This window comes from Hyperolius riggenbachi, chromosome 1, assembly GCF_040937935.1.
Source record: "Hyperolius riggenbachi isolate aHypRig1 chromosome 1, aHypRig1.pri, whole genome shotgun sequence".
NCBI lineage: Eukaryota > Metazoa > Chordata > Amphibia > Anura > Hyperoliidae > Hyperolius > Hyperolius riggenbachi.
In genome coordinates this window covers 358,017,814-358,030,922 of record NC_090646.1, presented here as the reverse complement: position 1 = coordinate 358,030,922, position 13,109 = coordinate 358,017,814, and the positions used below count along the sequence as shown (strand labels likewise).

The 13,109-nt window shown below is 46.4% G+C and overlaps 1 protein-coding gene across 2 annotated transcripts in view; it reads right to left on the bottom strand.

The window, feature by feature from the left end:
- Positions 1 to 13,109, bottom strand: part of HOMER3 (homer scaffold protein 3) — a 224,654-nt gene that overhangs the window by 21,149 nt on the left and 190,396 nt on the right. For both annotated transcript variants that reach the window (XM_068234198.1, XM_068234197.1), the window contains 2 exons: positions 12,890 to 13,000; positions 12,010 to 12,090 (listed from right to left, as the gene is read on the bottom strand). In XM_068234198.1, coding sequence (XP_068090299.1) covers positions 12,010 to 12,090; positions 12,890 to 13,000 — 192 coding nt within the window. The remainder of the gene's footprint in view (positions 1 to 12,009; positions 12,091 to 12,889; positions 13,001 to 13,109) is intronic.

Here is a 13,109-nt window from a genome sequence, read left to right as displayed (position 1 = left end):
GGGAATCGAGAGAGAAACAAATGTGTTCCAGAATTCCCAATCGATGAAAAGTGGCTGATTTACTGTCGAATCGACCAGCTTAGTTGATCAAGTAGGATGCAAGATATCGGTCGAATGGACAGGAATTGACTACTGTTCACATGTCATTCGAACGACTCTGAATCAATTTTTTAATTCAGAGCATGGAGACACAACATTGGTCAAATCGAATGTGAAGGTGAATCGCATAGGATATTGTTTGGAGTGTGTGGGTTACTAGTCGATCGACTTTCGATCAACCATACTAAAGTCGATCACTTTGTCGATTGAATCAGAATCGCTAGATGTATGGCTACCTTTATGTGTGTTATTCAATGACAGATAATGAGTAGACAGGCATCATAGTTATTTTTGCACTGTATTTCCCTACTCTATGCCACTTTTCTCTAGGGAATCTGGATCTAGCAAAAGATTTAATTTTTTTTATAGTAGGCACAAAAGAGAAAGAACTGACCTGTAGGTGGTGCCCTTTACAACTCTTCTGTTTCTTTGGAATTCTTCATCTATGCTATATTTTAGTAAACACTTTTTTACTTTTGTAGGTATTTTATTTGTACTGTATTCCACGTTTATACTCCAATTCAGTTCCGTTAAGGCTATTTAACTAACCTTTTAAACAATTACATACATTCACAATTTACACTCATATCTTTATATATATATATTTCATTTAATGGTTTTACAGTTTCTTTATTACATTACAAAAGTAATAATGTAATACCTTATATCACAGGTGTCAAACTCAAGGCCCGTTGGCCGAAGGCGGTCCTCCTTGCCATTTTACAGTTGTGTTCAAAATTATTCACAAAAGTTTTGGGATAGTGTTCTGTGGACTGATGAAACAAAATTAGAACTGTTTGGGCCCATGGATCAACGCTATGTTTGGAGGAGGAAGAACAAGGCCTATGAAGAAAAGAACACCTTGCCTACTGTGAAGCATGGCGGGGGGTCAATCATGCTTTGGGGCTGTTTTGCTTCTGCAGGTACAGGGAAGCTTCAGCGTGTGCAAGGTACCATGAATTCTCTTCAGTACCAGGAGATATTGGATGAAAATGTGATGCAATCCGTCACAAACCTGAGGCTTGGGAGACATTGGACCTTTCAACAGGACAATTATCCCAAGCATACCTCCAAGTCCACTAGAGCATGGTTGCAGATTAAAGGCTGGAACATTTTGGAGTGGCCATCGCAGTCACCAGACTTAAAGTGAACCTAAAGGCAACAAAAAAAATTAGATGAACTCACCTGGGGCTTCCCTCAGCCCCCTGCAGACGATCGGTGCCCTCGCAACCCCGCTCCGATGGCCCAGGACCCGCCGGCGAACACTTCCGGTTTGGCCGTCACCGGCCGACAGGCATGGGAACGCGAGTGATTGTTCGCGTTCCCAGCCTGTATATCGCCCCCTATGCTGCTATTGCGGCCTCCTGGCAGCATAGGGGGCGATATACAGGCTGGGAACGCGAACAATTACTCGCGTTCCCATGCCTGTCGGCCGGTGACGGCCAAACCGGAAGTGTTCGCCGGCGGGTCCTGGGCCATCGGAGCGGGGCTGCGAGGGCACCGATCGTCTGCAGGGGGCTGAGGGAAGCCCCAGGTGAGTTCATCTGGTTTTTTTTGGGTGACTTTAGGTTCTCTTTAAATCCGATTGAGAACCTCTGGTGGGACTTAAAGCAGTTGCAGCACGCAAGCCTAAGAATGTGACTGAACTGGAGGCTTTTGCCCATGAAGAATGGGCTAAGATACCCGTAGATCGCTGCAAGACACTTGTGTCAAGCTATGCTTCACAATTAAAAGCTGTTACAACTGGAAAAGGATGTTGTACTAAGTACTAAGAATGAATGTCACTTGGGGGTTGAATAAAACTGATAATGATGTGAGCACAGAAAAGACATTTGTGGCTATTTCATTATAAGATGGTGCCTGGATAGGAAGCCACGTCCACAGGGCTCCGGCAATTACCTCTTTTTTTCTCCTCTCCCTGGATCCCCGCCTGGCCATGGCTCACCACAGAGGCTCCCTCCAGCACCTTCAGCGGTGCGGTGCAGTGCGGTCGCTCTCCGGGCTCCGGCTTCCCAGCGCTCGCTCTGAGGACCAGCTGGCTGACCCCACGTGTTGATGCGGATGCTGCCCCCTTGGCGGATTTTGCCAGCGGGCTGCAGCTGGTCGGGCCCCGCTCCGCTGTACTGCCTCCTACAGCTGACCCACTCGCCGCTGCTTCCTGCCCGGCCAGCCACGTGGAGGAGCTACTCGCTGCGAGAGCGGCTCTCCGGCCACTCCAGAGGCAGTCTCCACCGCTGCCTTCAGCCCGCTAGGCCCGCTGGCCATGGCTGTTCCGGCCACCGCGAGGGAGGGAGGCAGAACAACCCACACATTCTCTTTGCCGCTCCCAGCTGCTGTAGCCACGAGGACGGCACATGGAGGGAGGCGACAGCTGCTGCAGGAGCCGCCGATCAGGAGCCGCTGGCAGCAGGGCAACACAGGACCACACAGCTTCTCTGCTGCTCCCAGCTGCTGTAGCCACGAGGACTGCACATGGAGGAAGGCGACAGCTGCTGCAGGAGCCGCCGATCAGGAGCCGCTGGCAGCAGGGCAACACAGGACCACACAGCTTCTCTGCCGCTCCCAGCTGCTGTAGCCACATGGAGCCTCCCACAGCGCACTCAGCCGTCCGGGGCCACGTGGAGCCTCAGCCATGGAGTCCCAGTGAGAGGCCAGAGCTAGTGCCACGCTGCTGCTCCCAGCCCTCCAATGCACATGGGAGCTGGTCCACTGCTCCGGGCAAGGCAGCTCCTGCATCTGTTTGAGGGCCGCATCAGCCATCGGGTCACTGGCCATGCTGCCCCCTTTGGCCACCAGATACTGACACCGGCAACACACTGCCCCAGCAGCCATTGGACCCATGCTCTCTTCGACCGCTGCCAGAGCCTCCCCACCACAGGGTCGATAGGGTACCCGATGTCCTGCACTCCACTACCACTGTGCCTGCAGCTCCATTGCTGTACATCAGCTGCACCGACAGCCATTGGGACATTTTGACCAGGCCACTAGCTGGCTGCGGCAATGCCCAGGGACTATCTCTCTCCTCTCTCTCTGCTCTCTCCTTACCTTCCTTCCTTCCTTCCTTTTCTCTTGCATCTTCTCTCGCATCTCTCTCTCTTCCCCAGGGTTGGACTGGGGGGGCATCTGATTCAAGTATCGCTGCAGAAGCGTTTGAGTGCCATATACGGCAGCGGATTACCCCCTCCAGTCCTTCTCCTGGGTCCACCTGTAAGTTCTATTCTCTATATCTCTCTCTACGCTTCTTTCCTGGAATTCTGGGGGGCATCCAAATAGCTGCAGAGCTGTTGAGCGCTGCAGAGAAGGTAGCGCTCCACTCAAATAGCACCGGATGACCTTCCACTACGTAACTATGTAACTAAGTATTATGTTCCATGCACTGTGTACTCACTACTAAATGTAATGTACATTACTGCTTGCGTTTTTGCTGTACCATCACCGACCCTGTATGTGCCAAAAATAATTCCGGGTACAACCCCCGTTGTACTTGGCGAAATAAATGATTCTGATTCTGATAAATGTTATGTTATATTTGTCTGACTTACAAGTGCCTCTTTGATTTAATTGTAAACAAGATGACTGAAATGATCAAAATCAATGTCAAACTGGCCAAAACACTCAATTTCAGTGGAAGTTGAATAATTTTGAACACAACTGTATGTGGCCCTTGAGAGCTTCAAATGTGCATCATAGTAAGTAATGAAAACTTTTTACACTGCCTTGCCATCCAGAGGAGCACACCAGTGACAGTGTTTCTGGGTGAGATGTCAGTTTGAGCCGCGGTTCAGCAACAACCCACAGGATCCCCCAGCAAAATTAGCACAGGGCCCATCCTGTGATCCAAACCCCTTCTTGTTGCATGTAAAACACCCCCCTCCTCCCAAAACCCTCTCACCACATTGCAGATTAGCGCAGTGGAGCAATGCAGAGGCGGTTCTAGGGAAAGCTGCGCCCATGGCAAACACTGGGGGGGGGGGGGGGCATCCTTCAAATATCTTAACATGTAGTCTTGGATTAATTGGTTGTGTGCAAGTTGAAGTGAAACATGGCCTGTAAGAATGGTGTATCATAATAGGTCAGCCTAGGTATATCCCCCAAATAACAGGCAGCTTGTTCTCCTAAAAGATGTAACCCGGCAGCAGAATGTACTCCAGATAAAAACTAGTAGGTGTATGGAAAACAACAAGGATGCTATGGAGCAGTGCCCCCCAGTAACCAGCGCTCATGGCACATGCCATATCTGCACCCCTATAGATACACCTCTGGAGTAGTATAATATTTATTTGCTTAAGCAATGCGGTGGGTTTCTCCTGTTCTTTCCAGCAGCGCCATGCTTTGTGCTTCCATACCTCCAGCTTCCAATCACATAACATGCATTGGGAGCCCAAAGTATGCAGCACAGAGAGTGTGGCTATTGGGAAAATCAGAGGAAACCAGAAGCAGAAATGGAGCAGGTAAATATTTATCTGCTTAACTACACTATTCTGCAAAAGGGGGCAGCACAGGGCTCAGAATATAATCCCTACCATAGTCCTATGTATCGTGTAGTGTATGTACAGTATCGTAGTCTAGGGGCAATTTAGGGGGAAGCCAATTTATCTGTATGTTTTTGGCATGTGGGAGGAAAGCGGAGAGCCCAGAAGAAACCCACACACACATGGAGAACATACAAACTCTGTGAAGATAGTGCCTTGGCTGGGATTTGAACCAGGGACCCAGTGCTGCAAGGTGAGAGTGCTAACCACTAAATAACTGTGCTGCCCACAGAATGTGTAGATAAGCTCTCATACTACATAGAGGTTGTCAAATTGTACAGCCATTGGCCAACCGAAACTGAATGTTTGTACCAGGCTTGGCTACTTTCACACTGACACAATGCAATATAAATGTATTGCCAACACAATGCAAATATTGTAATGGTACTTTCATTTTGGCGTGTTAGCATAGCAGTGCATCAGAAGCCTTTGGAATAACACAAGGCATGCTGTGCGGTACATACAACAGGGAAGCATAATTTGTATGTACTGTATGCTTCACCATATGTGTCGCACTGCATGCTTACCTCGTAATGCAAATTTTTACTTTAGTATGAAAGTAGCCTGAATCACAAAAATAGTGGTTTGAGTTACTCTTTAATACATGTTGTAAGACTACAGGGATGATAGATTGTGGGTATCAGGTAAAGGCATAATTTAGCCATACTGTAATATTTCATCCTGCCCAGAGCTGCTACATACCGCAATAAACAGAACACTAGCAAAATACGAACATGCAAGGATTAAATAAACTATTGTTGTCTGTACTAGAACTCTATGTTATACAGATCAGGATTAGAGAACTCCATGGTATTGGTAAGCTGAAGTCTGAAATGAATGTATATATCTTTAAGTATTTATGTGTTTCATACATAGATAAAAAAATTCTTGAAGGACGTCAGTGTTGCAAGGTCTCAGTGGAGACCCGGTTTGCTTCACGCAGAGTAAACTGCTCACCCCCCCCCCCCCCCCCATCTTCTGACTTTTCCCTTCCAACACATTAGAATAACAGGGAGCCGGCTCTGTATCCTTCAACAAAGCATCAGGGCAAAGCATTGCCATGGCAACCTGGAGCACGCTGACAATGAGAATCCACAGCAAAATAGAACCACATGAATTAAAGAGATTTCAAGACACAACAGTAGAAATATGTGGAATCCTCACATAAACTGTCCGTATCTTCTTCAAACAGTGCTCCTTTCCTACAGTGTGTGAAGTAATCTGTTACACTACATTCTCCAGCAATGGAAAAGCCATGCCCTGGATCCACAAAGTATAGTAGTTGGATCTGAACACGGTCTGCAGCTATTGCTTTTACATACAGCAAGAGAAAGTACGTAACAGTTATCTGTTATTACTATCCTCATAGACACAGTCTGTGAAGGGTTACACTGTGGTGTAAAGTATGTCACATTGCAGTACTGTCTCTGTAATAACTCTCCCATTTGCTGCCTTCCTGCACAGAGTCAGTCATAAGTAGTGCCTCATATACTGTAACTTATTTTTTCTGCCTCGTCATCTACTCAGTTTGTGAGTTGAAGTGCCCAGGCCCATCATGGTGTCAGAGCACATCCATCACTAATAAGTCCCTGCATAAGAAGGACATGATTTGCCATTTAAATTCACTTGTAATTCGACCAAGTACATTGTTAAATGTCCACAGAATGAAGAGGGAGCATAACAACCTACTATCTACATGGGATGGGGCATGGGACTGGTGTTACTAATGTACACTTCTTATATCTTGAGGTTAAGTCACTTGGTCAGGTTGTTGATTAGTTACCTATGCTGCATCCAATGATTCTCTGCAGTTATGACTTTCCCCTAGCAACAGTAGTGGATTGGCTTCTTTCAGATAGGAGCGTTGTAGCTCACACCAGAAGAGTTATAGGCTAGCTAGTCACCTCAGAACTCAGCCATTTGCCCAACACCATAGAGCCTTGCCGCTTAGTCTATTGATTTTATCTTTTGTCATGGTTTTTTGTTTGAGGGAGTTGGTTATTCAACAAATGACGGTATGGACTTATAGTTAATATTAACGACAACCTGATGGCTTTACCTGAATGGCTAGTTGACCAATATTTACTGGTTGTTAGAAATGGTTTCAAGTTACCCTAATAAAGAACCACAGCAGTTTACAAAAAATTGAAAGAGGTTTATTTATTTATGTTGGTTCCATCAAGGGCTGTGGAGTCGGAGTTGAGGAGTTGGAGAAATGTTTAGGTACCTGGAGTCGGGGTCAGTTTATGGTTTCATAAAATGAGGAGTTGGAGTCAGAGTTGGATAATTTGTGTACCCACTCCACAGCCCTGTTGCCATCCCATGTTTTGTCTCCTCCTAGTGCCCAGACACTGAATTATGATACACTGTGGTTGTGTATTTTATAGCAGTTCCTAGGCAGGGCTCACACTTGCTCCTGCCTTTTTCGGTGTGATTTCAGGTTTTCCGGTCCTCTGAGATTGTGTTCGTGTTTTTCTATCTACAATTTTCCACATTGCAGCTAAATACATTGTAATTTGGAGCATGTGCATCATGCGAAAAAAAAAGCAGAAATCCATCCGATTTTAAAACGTGGGGAAAAATGCAGAAGAGGCACACAAAGAACATAAAAAATCCAATTCCTGAGTGGGCCATTAACTTCAATAACAATCACAGTGGTGAGTGCTTTGTCACATGTGGCAAAACATGAGCGAATCTCACAAGTGTGACCCCTACCTAGGTATTACTGGACCGCTGACTACCCTCTGTCAGCCAACATGTGTTGTTGTTAAATCTGGCATGGAAGACAAGACAGACAAGACAAATAACATTTGTATTGCGCTTTTCTCCTGGTGGACTCAAAGCGCCAGAGCAGCAGCCACTAGGACGCGCTCTATAGGCGGTAGCAGTGTTAGGGAGACTTGCCAAAGGTCTCCTACTGAATAGGTGCTGGCTTACTGAACAGGCAGAGCCGAGATTCAAACCCAGGTCTCCTGTTTCAGAGGCAGAGCCCTTAACCATTACACCATGGAGTCAACAACATGGAATTAAAGCTGCAAGACATACAAAAGTCATAGGAATGAAAGATATAACCAGCAACTCATGGAAAGGAACATGAAAAGGTAGAGCATGATTATGCAGCTCAGACAGCTGTGGACTCACTTAATAAAAATAACTGTAAAAGTAGCCATATATCATGGGCACAATCGATTACGAACGATTATAAAAACGGTCGTCCGATTGGATTTTGGGCAAACCAAAATTTGGATTTTCTAGTTGGGTTTGATAGATAGGAAGCAAATATTGGTTTGTTGATGGTGTAGTGAACGATTTTTCTTCCGATCAGAATTATCTGATCACTCGAACGATTTTTTTATTAGAAATTGGATTGTTAGTGGCCACCTTTAGACAGATCTCTCTCTGATCGAATGTGATTAGAAAGGGATCTGTTGCCTGCCCATAAACCGACTGACTTCTGATATATTTCAGCACGAAATCTACCAGAAATTGGCCTAGCGCCAGCTGCCTCCACTGCCTGCCTGGTCACCCCCAAGTATCTAAGTGTCTTCCCAGGTGCCTGTGCTCAGTAACGTCTCACCTGTGCACTGTCGCAACTCCTAGCCTTCTCCAGTGTTCGGCATCGATGCCAGCATCTGTGCCTAATAGGTATATGTACGCCGCTGGTGAGCTGGGTGCAGGGGTGAGCTGAATGAAAGCTCACCCTGCTGACCCACAAATCCCCGGTGGCATAAAACACTATTCCCCTCCGAATCGTCGCAACTCGGAGGGAGATGTAATTCAGGGTCTGGCAGTTGCTGGAACACCGAATTACCCTTACGCGCCCCGCGCAGTATAACATTATTGCTACAGCCTTGTTTCAGCGCTGAATGCCATGCGCCGATACCACCTGCTTCGCTTGTGCCATGTGGCACCAGGTGCATGTAGTGACGTCACACATGCGTCTGGTGCCACGTGGTCCATATGCTCGCAGTAATGGTGGATACTGGAGGAGGCCAGGAATCGCACCATCAGAGAAGTGAGATTTTACACTGCACATAGGAATGGAGAAACTTTTAAACTTGGGTCGGCATTGGGCGGGGGTCCGTCAGGTTTTTTTTTTTTCCAGCATATCCGTTCGATCCTGTAAACCTATGTCAACCATAAATCAATTCAAAGATCGATCGGGCAGCCATGATGCGCCACCGATTCTCTTCCAATTCAATAAAATTATTGAATCGGAAGGTAGATCGGGCTGCAATATGGAGCAGTGTTTAGGCACCTCCACAGTGCTATTTCATGAAACCTTATAGTTGCAGCTCTTTATTTCATCACCCATTTTTAACAGCTTGACATAAATGGATGTTGTGAACCCTTCACTTGTAAACCAAGATAGTCAGTGAGATGCAAATATTTACTACTTGCATGCAAATTGTTGTTGTTTGTGTCTATACTCTTCCATTTTTTTTAATTTATCTTAAATTATATAATTTTAATTGGTTTGTATAAAATTGAATGAGATATGTTGGGCAAAAGGCACTTGAAAATTAAGTTTTTAATGTAATGGAAAAAGCAGTAGAGTGTGATGGCCTTCACGTTATGGAGAATAAACAGCTTAACTTTTAAGTCTTTTGATATTTCCTTCTTGTTTCTATGAAATAAAAAAGACCTGAAAGCTCTGGGGGAGAGACCATGTCCTCTACCTTATAATGGTGTATGTAGGGGCAGTTCTAAGCAAAACTTCTGTGCACAGGATGCCATTGCCTACATCAGTGGCGTATCTAGGTAAAATTGCGTCTATGGCAAACACTGAAATTTGCGCCCCTCCACAAGACATTAGACTATGGTACGGATTAGATTGTGAGCTCCTCTGAAGACATCCAGTGATATGACTATGTTCTCTGTGAAGTGCTGCAGCACGGCAGTGCTTTTATAAATACATAGTAATAATATGGTAGGACATTAGACTATAACTACAGTAGTATTCGATTGTCAGCTCCTCTGAGAACAGTCAATGGCATGACTACGTACTAAAGTGCTGCAGAAGATGTCCAGGGGGGTCGGTAGAGGGAGTGATGGAACTAAAGATGGCTACTAATGGTCCGATTTCCTGAATGAATGGCTGAAAATTGGCCGGGAACACCAATGGTAAATTAAAATCTGCTAGATCCAATCCGATCATGGAAATCGATTCCATAGTTTCCCTGATCAATCACTTGTGGGCGATTTTCAGACAGTTAATTGTTGAGGAAATTGGACCATTAGTGGCCACCTTAAAGAAAAATGTTAAGAGAATGTAATGTTGCCAGTTACTTTCTTGGGGCCTTTTCTAGCCTCCTGAAGTCCTTCTGGTCCCTCGTCTCATTCCGTGCTGCTCCATTCAGCCACTCTGCCCCACCGAAAGCTGTATGCATGGCCCTGTGCCGCATGCCTCCTCCATCGCTCTTCCATTGCTGGGAGCATTAAGCGCTTGTGCAGTAAGTAAAAATTGCTACTGCGCATGCATAGAACACTCCCAGCCATGGGAACGTGATCAAGACAAGACAAGACACAAGACAAATAACATTTATATTGCGCTTTTCTCCTTGCGGACTCAAAGCGCCAGAGCAGCAGCCACTAGGGCGCGCTCTATTGGCAGTAGCAGTGTAAGGGAGACTTGCCAAAGTCTCCTACTGAATTAGTGCTGGCTTACTGAACAGGCAGAGCCGAGATTCGAACCCTGGTCTCCTGTGTCAGAGGCAGAGCCCTTAACCATTACACCATCAAAGAGGTGGGGACAGGGCATGTGTCCTGGCCCGCAAGTGGTGGACTCAGACAGCTTTTGCAGGGGGACAGTGGCTGAACGGTGGCAGTGCGGAATGACACTGAGGGCACATGACTCCAAGGGGCTGGAAGAAGCCCCAGGTAAGATAAACTAGCCAGATATACTTCACTTAAAAGTCCTTTTTAAGGGAGAAACAACAGAGTTAAGCTAAGTACTCACGGGGGGACAATTGTAGCTGTCGCTGCACACGGGAGCGTGTGCGCGACAGTTCGTCAACAGTTCGGCGACAGCTCGTCGCCAAGTCCCTCTGCATCCACACTGCAGCAGAGGGATTAGCGATGCGGCGGAAGCTGTCGCCGAGGTTCCTCCCCCCGCCGGAAGCTCCGTGTGCCGTGTGTGGGTCGCTGTCGCTAGCCCGCATACACATGCGGGGCTAGCGACAGTTCCGGCGAGGTTGCGGCGACGGCTGTAGCCAGCAATTGAACATGTCAATCGCCTGGCGACAGCTCCGACGGGCGATGGCCGTACCCCGTGTGTATGAGCCTTAAGAGAGAAGCAGAGAGAGGGTGGAGTGAGATGGGGAAATGGAGAGTGAGACATGTGGGAAAGGCAGAGGGGTAGACACAAAAGAGAGGGCAAAAAGGGAGGAAAAAACACAGGAGAGAGAAGAAGGGTGGGAGATAAAGTGGTAGAGAAACAGGAGGGACAGACTGGGAGTTATTCACTAGTCCCGTTTAGCAGGGACATGTATACACACCACCAACATGCTTCAATGAGCAGGACAGAGACAGGAGAGCACACAGAGAGAGAACAGGAAAGGAAGGAAAGGAAACTTCTTATCTAAATTGTGGGGAACTTCACATACTTGGGCTATCAGCACTGTCAGCTTATCACAGCTTTGCTTGCAGTAGGGAGACACCGATCGTCTCATTCTGCCCAATGCTGCAGGTTTTCCCTCTGAATGTGGGAATAAAGCAGTGCCCAGCTTCTTTCAGATGTGATCCCTCTCTGTCTCTGCCAGTGCCTGCAATCACTCGCTGTCTGTGTCACTCCAGCTGCTGCAGCTACACAGACTCTTGTTCTCCTCTCCTCTCCAGCCCCCATCAGCCCCAGCAGCAGCAGCAGGGCTCCATGCATCCAATCAGGAGGGGGATGTGAGCCGAGTCGAAGTTAGCAGGGCGATAACTAAGCAGCAGGGCAGTGAAAGGGACACAGCACAGCACTGTAAAAGTGTCTCCTACTACTGTACTGTGCTCGCTGTCATGCGAAGGAGCCAGGAGGTGCTTGGATCTGGCTGGGAGGGAGGGTTTGATGTGCTCACTTCATGCGCCCCCAGGGAGGTGAGTGACAAGGGGCGCCTATAGCAGGAGCCCTATGTGCACACCTCTAGATCCGCCTCTGTCCTACATTCAGCCATAACCACATGAATACTTATTCTCAAGTCTTATTGAATTTACTGCACAAGATCAGGATCCCCCACTCTTTTTCTCCTACATCTGACTTCTGCTGCTGCAGTTTCATGAGTGCATCATGTCACTTCAGAGATGAAGAGGGCAGCTGTCATACTGAGAAATGTCATTTTCATCATCTAGCATATACAGTAGAAAGGACTATCTAGCTATAGCTCATGTGCCTTACCTGAAGCTTCTGCAGGAGGTCATCCCTTTCACTCTCCAGTTCTGTGAGGTCTGGTCTTTGACCTTTCAAGTGAAGGATTTCCTATGGCCAGAAACAACAGAAACAACATTATCACTGACATCAATTCTGATGGACCATAAGGCAATATGGATTCAATGTGGCTAACCTAAGCTATTTAGTTGTCTGAAACAGTACAGATGATTAAATGGGACAACAATCAACTTAACTCTGCAGCCATTTTAACCTAATGGTGTTTCCTTGCAAGTGTTTGTAATGAGGTTTTCATATTGTGCTTATGCAAAATTTATAAGCTGCTGACTTGCTCTACATGCAGTATAAAGGACGGGATGCATTAGCTTCTGTGTAAACAGGAGTGATTTTATTCCCCTTAAAGTCAGCCTTTTATTTTGCTGTATTCGTAGAATTTCCATCCTAAGCGGGTGCAGTGCGTAGAAGGCAACAAGGATGTCAGCTACAAGGCCGTCTTGTAGTTTCTCTAGAAAGCCAAAAGACTACAATGTTCATAGGCTGGATAATGAAACAGGATTATCACATAAGAAAATTGTATTCCATATACCTTTATAATGACTATTATTTTGGATTTTTACAGCACCAGCACCTTCTGTGGCACTGACATAGGGCCCTTTTCCACCAACCCCGATCCGCTTAAAGAAGCAGATCGCCGACGTTTTGCCAATCGTTAGTGCACTGTGATTTACTCGATGTACTTTTCCATTAGCGCATTTCCATTTTCCGCAAATCGCAATTGTCACTCCTGATGGCTCACGTTGCAATCACCGCAAGTGGAAAAAAAAATCTAAGGGCCCTTACTGTACATACTTTGTTTTACATACTATATATTAATGGTATCAACATTAACCTCTTCTTTGCTCTTAAGTAGTGTTTCCAGATTCTGCAGCCTCTCAGTGAGGTCCCCATCCTGCTCGGTACTCGGCACTGTGGACTGAGACTTTGACTCTAGTTCAGCCACCTGTAAGAGAATTATACACAAACTGTTATACATAGCAATGTTTCGCCATAAAACAAAGTCAAACTATGACTACAGGTAAAAGTTAAGTTTAAATCCACTGTAGCTTCCA